Source organism: Babylonia areolata, chromosome 22, assembly GCF_041734735.1.
Source record: "Babylonia areolata isolate BAREFJ2019XMU chromosome 22, ASM4173473v1, whole genome shotgun sequence".
Lineage (NCBI taxonomy): Eukaryota > Metazoa > Mollusca > Gastropoda > Neogastropoda > Buccinidae > Babylonia > Babylonia areolata.
Genome location: NC_134897.1, coordinates 8,995,928 through 9,008,226, shown reverse-complemented (window position 1 = coordinate 9,008,226; position 12,299 = coordinate 8,995,928). Strand labels below are relative to the sequence as shown.

The 12,299-nt window shown below is 45.0% G+C and overlaps 1 protein-coding gene across 1 annotated transcript in view; it reads right to left on the bottom strand.

The window, feature by feature from the left end:
• The window catches only part of LOC143296976 (basigin-like), a 30,254-nt gene extending 17,955 nt beyond the window's left edge, over positions 1 to 12,299 (bottom strand). Inside the window, exons 1-3 of the mRNA XM_076609058.1 lie at positions 12,156 to 12,299; positions 9,361 to 9,642; positions 8,256 to 8,441 (exon numbers count right to left, since the gene is read on the bottom strand). Coding sequence (XP_076465173.1) covers positions 8,256 to 8,441; positions 9,361 to 9,642; positions 12,156 to 12,204 — 517 coding nt within the window. The 5' untranslated portion in view covers positions 12,205 to 12,299. The remainder of the gene's footprint in view (positions 1 to 8,255; positions 8,442 to 9,360; positions 9,643 to 12,155) is intronic.

The window sequence follows — 12,299 nt, the reverse complement described above, 5'->3', positions numbered from 1 at the left end:
TGTTGGCTGACAGATTGGGGCTGTAACTTGGGCAAGACAGTCTACAGTATTATCAAGTTCTAGCCCAGATAGTTGGGACAGCAGTTACTTCCTCTGCTGTTCTGATGGTCTTGTCAAACAACTATCATACCCCACACCCCAAAAATCTGTAACTGAATTTGTGCTTTGTCCATCACACTCACTGTGTGAAATGATTACACACACACGCGCGCGCGCACGCACACATGCGCGCACACACACATATATATGTGTGTATGTGTGTAAAGACTATAGTATGTGCTAATGTTTGCTGTATTATGATGAACACGGAAAATACACCATAGTCATTACTGAACTTTTAGTGCAATACTTAAACACTGATTTATGCTGACTTACATTATGGTCCAATTAATACAAAGAAAAATGTAGAAACAAAAGCAAAGCAGTACAGCTGATGGACATCAGATCTACAACATGCAAGTGTCACATGCATTAGTCTAATACCACTGTTTTCGGAAATCACTTCCCTCTGCTTTGTGAAAATACTTAACTCCACATTTGCAAAATTTCTCTAAAATTTCCTCAAGTACCATGCCAGCATAATGTGTGGACCTATTCAATTCAGTTCTTGTGTATATGACGTTACCAATGTCAGAATGTGTAACTTGGGTTATGGAAACACGAACTTACCCCGAAAACTAAGTATGACTATATAAATGACTAAATAAAAAGTCATGCACGCGAAACTAAGCGTTCGTGTATCTTGATCAGATCTTGATTTACTTGAATGTGCCACGCTCTTGCACAACATCAAAGAAGAAAACATGGAAGCTGCACACGAACGCCAAAGATATCTTTCAATTTACTCTCCTGATGTGTACAGAATGGAAGAGATTGCAACCGTTCTGAACACTCAATTTCTCAATCTTAAGCAGCTACTTTTGGCAACATATTCCACGATGTGGATGATGATTTATCATGGTGAAATGTTCAATCCGTTTTGAAGTAGGAGACTGGCAGAAAGGTTAAAAGCTAAACTGACACCATATTATGCCACAGTTCACAATACACAAGCAACGATGCCTTTGTGTAAGCATACCTCATTTCCTTTCCTGGCTATTTGATTTCTTTTTCTTTTACAATGTCTGCTCAATGCAGAGCAACAACAGCATCAATTATATTATCTATATTTTTCCGAGTTAGAAACTGCAGTTATGATTGTCTTGCAGGGGAATAAGATAAAACTACAAAATCCCCTCTAGCATGACTGATTTCACTAAAAATTACTGAGTCAAGTAACTGACTGGCTGTCATATCGATGGGGTCATTTCAAAATTGTATGCATCAATGACCGATGATCAACATGAAACCTAAACACTGCAATGTCACAGACTTAAAGCAAATCTATGTGTCAAAGATCGCAGGAACAACAAAAAAATCCCCACAAAATTCTTGTTTGTTAATCAGTGATTCTGTACAGTCTGAAACATTCTGTGAGCAGTATTTGTCTATTTTTACAAAAACTTCTTATCAGTAATATAGTGTGTACCAATCCCATTTTCTTCTTCGGTCATTTTGCACAATACAGATGTGCAAAAATGTGTTCATAACAAGCCAATTTTCAAGAAAACAGTTGTATACAATGATCTATTAAAAAAAAAACTAAAATAAAAAAGCAAAAGCAATGAATAAACTAAAATAAAGGGTGTGAGGGGGGAGCTTATCAGCCCAGAACTTGATTCTATCAATCCATGTAACTTAACCTGTCTGAGAACTTGGGCACTGTCCCCGGAGTCATCAGGTACAGATAGTTAACCTTCATTTCACTTCATACCACCACAGTACACACAGCAACAATCCCCATTGCACAACTTTTATTTGCCAGCCTAGTGTCAGAGCCTGTCCCATGCTGGTGAGACATGTTTATTGATTCAACATCAAGTACCCATGACCTTTATCATTTGTAACTGGAACACCGCCTTAGTCCTTAGTCAGCGACTCATCACTGTGGACTGTTCTTTGCTCCATATCTTTTCCTTCCCATTCTGAGGGAAAGAGATAGTGAGAGGGGGAGACTGAGACAGAGGAAGAGGGGGAGAGTGACAGAGAAAGGGGAGGGGGTGAAGGGAAGGAGAGGGGCAGAGGAGATAGAGACAGACAGAAAGAGAAGGGGTGTGGAGGGGAGCAGAGAGTTATATGGGAGGGGGAAGGGAGGGAGAGAGGGACAGAAAGAGAAGGGGTGTGGAGGGGGGCAGAGAGTTATAAGGGAGGGGGAAGGGAGGGAGAGAGGAACAGAAAGAGAAGGGGTGTGGAGGGGGGCAGACAGTTATAAGGGGTGGGGGGAAGGGAGGGAGAGAGGGACAGAAAGAGAAGGGGTGTGGAGGGAGGCAGAGAGTTATAAGGGGAGGGGGAAGGGAGGGAGAGAGGGACAGAAAGAGAAGGGGTGTGGAGGGGGGCAGAGAGTTATAAGGGGAGGGGGAAGGGAGGGAGAGAGGGACAGAAAGAGAAGGGGTGTGGAGGGGGGCAGAGAGTTATAAGGGGAGGGGGAAGGGAGGGAGAGAGGGACAGAAAGAGAAGGGGTGTGGAGGGGGGCAGAGAGTTATAAGGGGTGGGGGGAAGGGAGGGAGAGAGGAACAGAAAGAGAAGGGGTGTGGAGGGGGGCAGAGAGTTATAAGGGAGGGGGATGGGAGGGAGAGAGGGACAGAAAGAGAAGGGGTGTGGAGGGGGGCAGAGAGTTATAAGGGGGGGGGGGGGGAGAGAGGGACAGAAAGAGAAGGGGTGTGGAGGGGGGCAGACAGTTATAAGGGGTGGGGGGAAGGGAGGGAGAAAGGGACAGAAAGAGAAGGGGTGTGGAGGGGGGCAGAGAGTTATAAGGGAGGGGGAAGGGAGGAAGAGAGGAACAGAAAGAGAAGGGGTGTGGAGGGGGGCAGAGTGTTATAAGGGGTGGGGGGAAGGGAGGGAGAGAGGGACAGAAAGAGAAGGGGTGTGGAGGGGGGCAGAGAGTTATAAGGGAGGGGGATGGGAGGGAGAGAGGGACAGAAAGAGAAGGGGTGTGGAGGGGGGCAGAGAGTTATAAGGGAGGGGGAAGGGAGGGAGAGAGGGACAGAAAGAGAAGGGGTGTGGAGGGGGGCAGACAGTTATAAGGGGTGGGGGGAAGGGAGGGAGAGAGGAACAGAAAGAGAAGGGGTGTGGAGGGGGGCAGAGAGTTATAAGGGGTGGGGGGGAAGGGAGGGAGAGAGGAACAGAAAGAGAAGGGGTGTGGAGGGGGGCAGAGAGTTATAAGGGAGGGGGAAGGGAGGGAGAGAGGGACAGAAAGAGAAGGGGTGTGGAGGGGGGCAGAGAGTTATAAGGGAGGGGGAAGGGAGGGAGAGAGGGACAGAAAGAGAAGGGGTGTGGAGGGGGGCAGACAGTTATAAGGGGTGGGGGGAAGGGAGGGAGAGAGGGACAGAAAGAGAAGGTGGGTGGAGGGGGACAGACAGTTACAAGGGAGGGGGATGGGAGGGAGAGAGGGACAGAAAGAGAAGGGGTGTGGAGGGGGGCAGAGAGTTATAAGGGAGGGGGAAGGGAGGGAGAGAGGGACAGAAAGAGAAGGGGTGTGGAGGGGGGCAGAGAGTTATAAGGGAGGGGGAAGGGAGGGAGAGAGGGACAGAAAGAGAAGGGGTGTGGAGGGAGGCAGAGAGTTATAAGGGAGGGGGATGGGAGGGAGAGAGGGACAGAAAGAGAAGGGGTGTGGAGGGGGGCAGACAGTTATAAGGGAGGGGGAAGGGAGGGAGAGAGGGACAGAAAGAGAAGGGGTGTGGAGGGGGGCAGACAGTTATAAGGGGTGGGGGGAAGGGAGGGAGAGAGAGACAGAAAGAGAAGGGGTGTGGAGGGAGGCAGAGAGTTATAAGGGGTGGGGGGGAAGGGAGGGAGAGAGGGACAGAAGGAGAAGGGGTGTGGAGGGGGGCAGAGAGTTATAAGGGGTGGGGGGAAGGGAGGGAGAGAGGGACAGAAAGAGAAGGGGTGTGGAGGGGGGCAGAGAGTTATAAGGGGGGGGGGGGGAGGGAGGGAGAGAGGGACAGAAAGAGAAGGGTTGTGGAGGGGGGCAGACAGTTATAAGGGAGGGGGATGGGAGGGAGAGAGGGACAGAAAGAGAAGGGGTGTGGAGGGGGGCAGACAGTTATAAGGGAGGGGGAAGGGAGGGAGAGAGGGACAGAAAGAGAAGGGGTGTGGAGGGGGGCAGACAGTTATAAGGGAGGGGGAAGGGAGGGAGAGAGGGACAGAAAGAGAAGGGGTGTGGAGGGGGGCAGAGAGTTATAAGGGGGGGGGAGGGAGAGAGGGACAGAAAGAGAAGGGGTGTGGAGGGGGGCAGACAGTTATAAGGGGTGGGGGGAAGGGAGGGAGAAAGGGACAGAAAGAGAAGGGGTGTGGAGGGGGGCAGAGAGTTATAAGGGAGGGGGAAGGGAGGAAGAGAGGAACAGAAAGAGAAGGGGTGTGGAGGGGGGCAGAGAGTTATAAGGGAGGGGGAAGGGAGGGAGAGAGGGACAGAAAGAGAAGGGTTGTGGAGGGGGGCAGACAGTTATAAGGGAGGGGGATGGGAGGGAGAGAGGGACAGAAAGAGAAGGGGTGTGGAGGGGGGCAGAGAGTTATAAGGGAGGGGGAAGGGAGGGAGAGAGGGACAGAAAGAGAAGGGTTGTGGAGGGGGGCAGAGAGTTATAAGGGGAGGGGGAAGGGAGGGAGAGAGGGACAGAAAGAGAAGGGGTGTGGAGGGGGGCAGAGAGTTATAAGGGGTGGGGGGAAGGGAGGGAGAGAGGGACAGAAAGAGAAGGGTTGTGGAGGGGGGCAGAGAGTTATAAGGGAGGGGGAAGGGAGGGAGAGAGGGACAGAAAGAGAAGGGGTGTGGAGGGGGGCAGAGAGTTATAAGGGGAGGGGGAAGGGAGGGGGAGAGGGACAGAAAGAGAAGGGTTGTGGAGGGGGGCAGAGAGTTATAAGGGAGGGGGAAGGGAGGGAGAGAGGGACAGAAAGAGAAGGGTTGTGGAGGGGGGCAGACAGTTATAAGGGAGGGGGATGGGAGGGAGAGAGGGACAGAAAGAGAAGGGGTGTGGAGGGGGGCAGACAGTTATAAGGGAGGGGGAAGGGAGGGAGAGAGGGACAGAAAGAGAAGGGGTGTGGAGGGGGGCAGACAGTTATAAGGGAGGGGGAAGGGAGGGAGAGAGGGACAGAAAGAGAAGGGGTGTGGAGGGGGGCAGAGAGTTATAAGGGGAGGGGGAAGGGAGGGAGAGAGGGACAGAAAGAGAAGGGGTGTGGAGGGGGGCAGAGAGTTATAAGGGGTGGGGGGAAGGGAGGGAGAGAGGGACAGAAAGAGAAGGGTTGTGGAGGGGGGCAGAGAGTTATAAGGGAGGGGGAAGGGAGGGAGAGAGGGACAGAAAGAGAAGGGGTGTGGAGGGGGGCAGAGAGTTATAAGGGGAGGGGGAAGGGAGGGGGAGAGGGACAGAAAGAGAAGGGGTGTGGAGGGGGGCAGAGAGTTATAAGGGAGGGGGAAGGGAGGGAGAGAGGGACAGAAAGAGAAGGGTTGTGGAGGGGGGCAGACAGTTATAAGGGAGGGGGATGGGAAGGAGAGAGGGACAGAAAGAGAAGGGTTGTGGAGGGGGGCAGACAGTTATAAGGGAGGGAGAAGGGAGGGAGAGAGGGACAGAAAGACAGACATGGACAGAGACAGTAGAATGTTTCAACTAATAGATTCCCCTCCAAGCAACTGCTTTGTTTCAACTGCTACTCTTGTGTTGTGCTGTTTTTTCTTTGTGTGTTTTGGTGCAACCGAAGAACCATGTCATAATGTGCATGCATTGGTGTGTGTGTGTGTGTGTGTGTGTGTGTGTGTGTGTGTGTATCATCACACACAGACGTTCCTACATATTTTTAGACAACTAAGTCTAAATGCAGTCAGTGGCAAGCACTTGTTAATGGACATGTATGTATGATACCCTGTAATCAGACACCATGCTGGAAGTGTCATATACCAGCAGGAAGTCAAAGGCTGAACGGTCTATGATATGTGCCATAACACTGTCAGTAAAACAACTGAAACCAACTTACATACAGGCATGCCAAATTAACAATACAGTGATCAGAAAATATGTCAGCTGCACTGCTTCTGTGAGTGATCATAAGATTAAACATGTGGTTTTTACTTTTTTTTAGCGTCTAACTTAAAAACTTTTTTTTTTTATACAAGACATGGTTTTCCTTTGCATCAATTTTTCCAAACTGACCGACCTATAAATTATAATTATGGAAGCATATGACAAAATTAAAAAATATTCAAGCAGTCCACCTCAACCACACAGGTGCAATAAGTTATAACTGGTGCCTTGAGTCTAATGGATCACAACAACAGAAAAACTTGACCTGAGTTTAGAGCGAAAGTTAGGTCATTGAACTCAACTGCTTTGAACTCACTCTTCTGCAGTTTTAAGCTAACATCACTACATTAATGTTTTTAGACACAAACACATGCAAACATTGCTACATTAGACAAACACATGGAAACATTGCTGCATTAGACAAACACATGCAAACACTGCTACATTAGACACAAACACATCCAAACATGACATAAACACACACAAACAATGCTAGATTAAACACAAACACACACAAATATTGTTGCATTAGACACAAACACACCCAAACATTATATTTGCTACACTAAACACAAAACACATCCAAATATTGCTACATTAGATACAAACCCACCCACACATTACTACATTAGACACAAGCCCACCCAAACATTGCTACATAAGACACAAACACACCAACACATTACTACATCAGACACAAGCCTACCCAAACATTGCTACATTAGATACAAACCCACCTGAACATTGCTACATTAGATACAAACCCACCCACACATTGCTACATTAGACACAAGCCCACCCAAACATTGCTACATAAGACACAAACACACCAACACATTACTACATCAGACACAAGCCTACCCAAACATTGCTACATTAGATACAAACCCACCTGAACATTGCTACATTTGATACAAACCCACCCACACATTGCTACATTGGACACAAGCCCACTCAAACATTGCAAAATTAGACACAAACACACCCAAACATCGCTACATTAGACACAAGCACACCCAAACATTGCTACATTGAACAAACACAAACTGAAGGGAAACAAAGACAGCAACAAGGCATATAATTCATAGGAAAAAGAACAATAAATGGTTGTAAACTACACCAGGCAGTGTAACACTGTAGGTAACACTGGTATATAACACTGTACTTAACAGAGGTATGTACCAGTGGGAAGATGTGCACAGGACAGCAGATTTTAAATGTAGCATGGTGCCCACAGGTGTGACTGAACACAATTCCTTCTGTTTTTTTTAAGACTTCATCCAGTCTAGACTAAAATTTGTCCATGACAAAATGAATCAAAACTTTATCACCTACACCACTGACAAAACAGACTTACAGACACTCTGGCACCAATGTTCAATTTTCATCACTTTTTGTTCATTATTTCCATTGAGTGACCACAATCAAACGATTATTCAGTCACTTTTTTTGTTCATTCATTCGTTTCTTTTTCTAAATTATGGATCAAGCTCTTTGGTGAAAGGGAGTCAAAAGCAGGAGGAGAAACATTACAGGGATTTTAATAAAATTACCAGACCCTGAAGAGCAACCCCCTCCCCCCCCCCCCTACACACACCCCTACACAAGACCTTTCCAGCCCCAGAATCAATGGTTCTCTCATTTATCTAAAGACCTTTCCAGATTTCTACAACTATTTCCAAACCCTGCTGCTGTGCCCAACACATTAGTGTGTTATCACTGTATTACTCTTTTTTTTTTGTCACAACAGATTTCACTGTGTGAAATCTGGGCTGCTCTCCCCAGGGAGAGGGTCACAACACTGAGAGCACCACACATATTTTTTGTATTTTTTCCTGCCTACAATTTTTTTTTTTTAATTTGCTTTCCTATCGAAGTGGATTTTTCCACAGAATTTTGGCAGGACAACCCTTTTGATGCCATGGATTCTTTTAGGTGCGCTAAGTGCATGCTGCACACGGGACCTTGGTTTATCGACTCACCTTAATGACTAGCGTCCAGACCACCACTCAAACTGGCAACTGTGCTGGGATTAAAACCAGTGTGCTCAGATTCTCTCACTTCCTAGGTGGACGTGTTACCTCTAGGCCATCACTCCACACATTCTTTCAACAAACCCCCCGTCCACAGAAAACAGCCAGACACACAACTCACGAGGGTGTCGGATCTCCAGGGAGCCATTGTCGTGCTGGATGAACTCCTGCTTGCTGTCCACCTTGATGTCCGCCACGGGCACCTCCCCTTTCTTCCAGCTGTAGGTGAAGCTTTGATTGGAGTCCTTCACCTGGCAGTTCAGCATCACGTCCTCCTTGTACTCATACGTTGCATCCTTTGTGGTCACTGTGGGACCCAATGACAAACTGTAGTAAAGCAGGAGAATAGCACAACTTCCCCCATTAAAGCAGGGTATTATCACCCAATCCCCCTCCCCTTAAAGCAGGAGATAAACATATACTTCCCTCATCCTCTTTGCATCAAAGGTAAAATTTACCAAAGAATCTAAGGTTAAAATCAATATTATGTAACATAATATCATAATGTTAACTCAGCAAACCCAAGTGAAGTGTACCAAACCCATGATAAAGAGCACAAACTTCAAAGACAAAGGTTTAAATACACAATTTTAATATCAATTTTTGTGGTTGAAAACTAGCAGAAAAATCAAGCAGGTCGGCAGTCTTAAAAAAAACTGAGTATCTTTTGTTGTATGCTATTGTAGTCTCAGCACCCGCAATCAACAGAAAACTAACAATGTCTGGCTGCCATGAACCACACAACAGAGGAGACCCTGCACTCTGGATGAGACATTTTGGTGGCGTTTAGCCATGCCTATACAGTGTTCTGATTCAACATCAGAAACAACCCCCAACTCTGATGACAACACCTTTTTCATGAAACTGGACTGAGTGATCTGGTTTTCCGACAAATTCAACGTAAAAAGACCACCAACTATTAATCAAGACCCTTACTAATGATAACGGCTTTGTTGTTAAACTGCACTGAGAGATGTGTTTCAATTCAACATCAAAGAGACTACCAACAATTACTCAGCCTCATAATGACAATGGTTTAGTCATGAAACTGAACTGATGTGTTTTTACGATTTCTTCCAACTAACCCAATGTCAGAAAGACCATCATATCAGCCCCTCCACCCCACCCCTCCTTTTTTTTTTTTTTTTTTTTTTTTGTCATGAAGCTGAACTACGAAAGTATCACACAAACTGAAAAAATTTCCCCTCACTTTCTGATAAACCCACCTGAAAACACCCTGAGCTGGAAGTTGACAGAGGTCTGCGTCTTGTCATCCTTGCAGACGTACTTGCCCTGGTTGGACTTCTGCACGCCGCTGAAGGTGAGTGTGCTGATGTTGTCACTGCCAGCCACACTGCCCTCCACCTGGCTCTGTGAGGTCTGCTGCGCCATGGCACTGGGGGGCTCTGATGACCACGCCACCCCATTGGGGCTGGAGCAGTTGATCTGCAGGTTCGAGCCCTCCACCACAGAGAGCACCGCTTTGTTGGGGGTGATCTGCACAGAGGCTGAGAGGGAGGGAAGAACTTTAAAAAAAAATCAAATTGTGTATATTTTCATTTATAAACATATTCTACATCATACACAACATTCTTACAGTGGAAGAGTGTTGAAAAATTCAAACATCTAACTGACCCTACAATGAAATATTTTCTTCTAAAAATATAGGTATTCTTATGTGCACCTTCTTTGTTCTTCTTGCACCTGCTATCCCAACTATCTGGACTAGAATTCTATTATAGTGTAAGGTGTTCAGCCCAAGTTGCATCCCCACTCTCTCAGCCAAGAGGGTATAAAGACAGTCTGATGCTGGGATGGTTCCCAAAGGCCAACTAACCCCCAAGGCTGCAGCAGTAAGAGCCAGTGCAGTCTTGCCTCCTACTCCTAGTTTGAAAGCCATAGTTCTTCACAAAAGACTAGGCTGTAAATGACTTACCACTGTTATGGAGAAACAACTGATCATACAGCTCAATGCTGTTGGCCCATATGTTAACTTATGACAATCCATGAAAAAAGCTGTGTGTTGGGCCTGAAGAATAATCATCACCATCATTATGATCATGATATAACAATGATGATAAATAATAATTCTGAAAAATAATAATGCACTGAACAGATTTCAACAACAAAATTATCATCAAATATTTGAAAACTATAAACAAAATCATTTTCAATGTCTGCCAGAAATATCAAGTTAGACCAAGAGGTCCAGCTGTTACAGCTGAATAAAACATTACATGGAAAACTTCATACAAAAATAGCATTCTCTTATGCACACTAATGTACACATATGTACAAACTCACACACTCTCACACACATACATACACACACATACATACACACACACAGAGCATAATTATGAGAATTATTGGGAAAAGGCCAGAAACTGTGCTGTTAATACCCCATAAAAATGTTCACCAGAGCTTTACTGAACAAAAACAGCTGAGACTGAGGTCATTGGCCCTTTTATGCGGACAGCCTGACACACTTTAAGTGGGACATACACATAAAAAAGTATGCCAGAGGTTCAACTCCTCCATTTCTATACACTTTGGGTCAATCAAACCATACAGTAATCACCACAAAAATTATGCTACCAATATGAAAAAAATATATAAATAATTATGTTAAACAAAATACAATGTTAAACAAGACCTGGACAAAGTATTCTAAACATATGCAAACATAGATAAACACACTGGAAGTGTGTATAATTTATGTATGTGTGTGTGTGTGTGTGTGTGTGTGTGTGTGTGTGTGTGTGTGTGTATGAGATGAGTGATATGTCTGTTTTGTGTATACACATGTTTGCAGTGTATACATTGTCACTGTGTAGGGGGGAATGGTTTTTTTTTGTTGTTGTTCTTAATAAGAATGCATTTGTTTTCCATTTTCCACCCACTAAGTTACTTGAAAGTGCATTTATTAGGACAATGGGAGTAAAATATATCACCTTTTCCTGTAAGTTTCAAATACCTAAATCTAAAACTAGTAAAAGTAAAGTAATTTACAATAAATTACCAAAATAATTACAGATAATATCCTATTGTTCCTAGTATTTCTTTGTTTTAAGTTAAATATTATGTAGCAAGCTGGGGTTGTTGTTTTTTTTTTTTTTTTTTTTATATAATATGTACCTTTTTGTTTTGTTTTTTCATATAAATAATACATGTACCTGCATTTAATAATCTTCAAGGACCGCGAATACCGCTGAAATTTTATGTCAGATTACATCATTCTTGTAAACATTCAGTTCAACACACCTTTCCTTTTTTAATTGTTCAAGACATGCTTTCTGTTATTGTTTTTCTTTGCCTCTCTGTACGTGTGTGTGTGTGTGTGTGTGTGTGTGTGTGTGTGTGTGTGTGTGTGTGAGAGAGAGAGAGAGAGAGAGAGAGAGAGAGAGAGAGAGAGAAACTGTTACCAATGTATTTTCTCAAGTAAACTATTATTTCATCACAACATTTACAAATCATATATCGACTAACCTGATGAAATATAAACATTATTTTATTGCCGACAAATATGATGTATACAATGACACAGTTCATTTCATATGACAAGGGTGTGCAAAGGAAATAAGTCGGTACCACAAACCTCTGACCCGAGCCGACTCATAAGTAGTTCACTCATGAGATGAAATATAAGACTAAATAGGGCATTACCTATGACTAAATTATCTCTCCCACTTGACTGTATTTTTCAGTTTTCGCAGTACCGACAGAAGTGATATGTATGCCGAACAGAACGTCTTTCGAGTTTCGTATTGATCAATTAAAGCACAGTGACACATCGAATGAACATGAACAGGCTCACATTATAGAAACAGCTGATCCGACTCTGGCTCAACCGCATAAATGGAAAGTCGGCCAGTGACGGCATTGCTCAAAATCTGCATGCTGAACTCCCAAAGTCTGTGCTGAGTGAGCTTTCATGAAAACTGACCTCAAAACACCATTTTTATCTGCAGCAAAACTGTCAAATTTACACGACTGAGCAGGCTTCACAATGTCGACTTACCTGCAGAACATATTGCGCAAAGAACCAAAACACAAAATTTCAACCACATTTTGAAAGCTGCTCGCTGGAACGTTCACTCTGTCTCTGCCTGCGACTCTGCTCGTCTGCTAACCAACTGACTGGTTGGGAAGATGGCCACCGAGA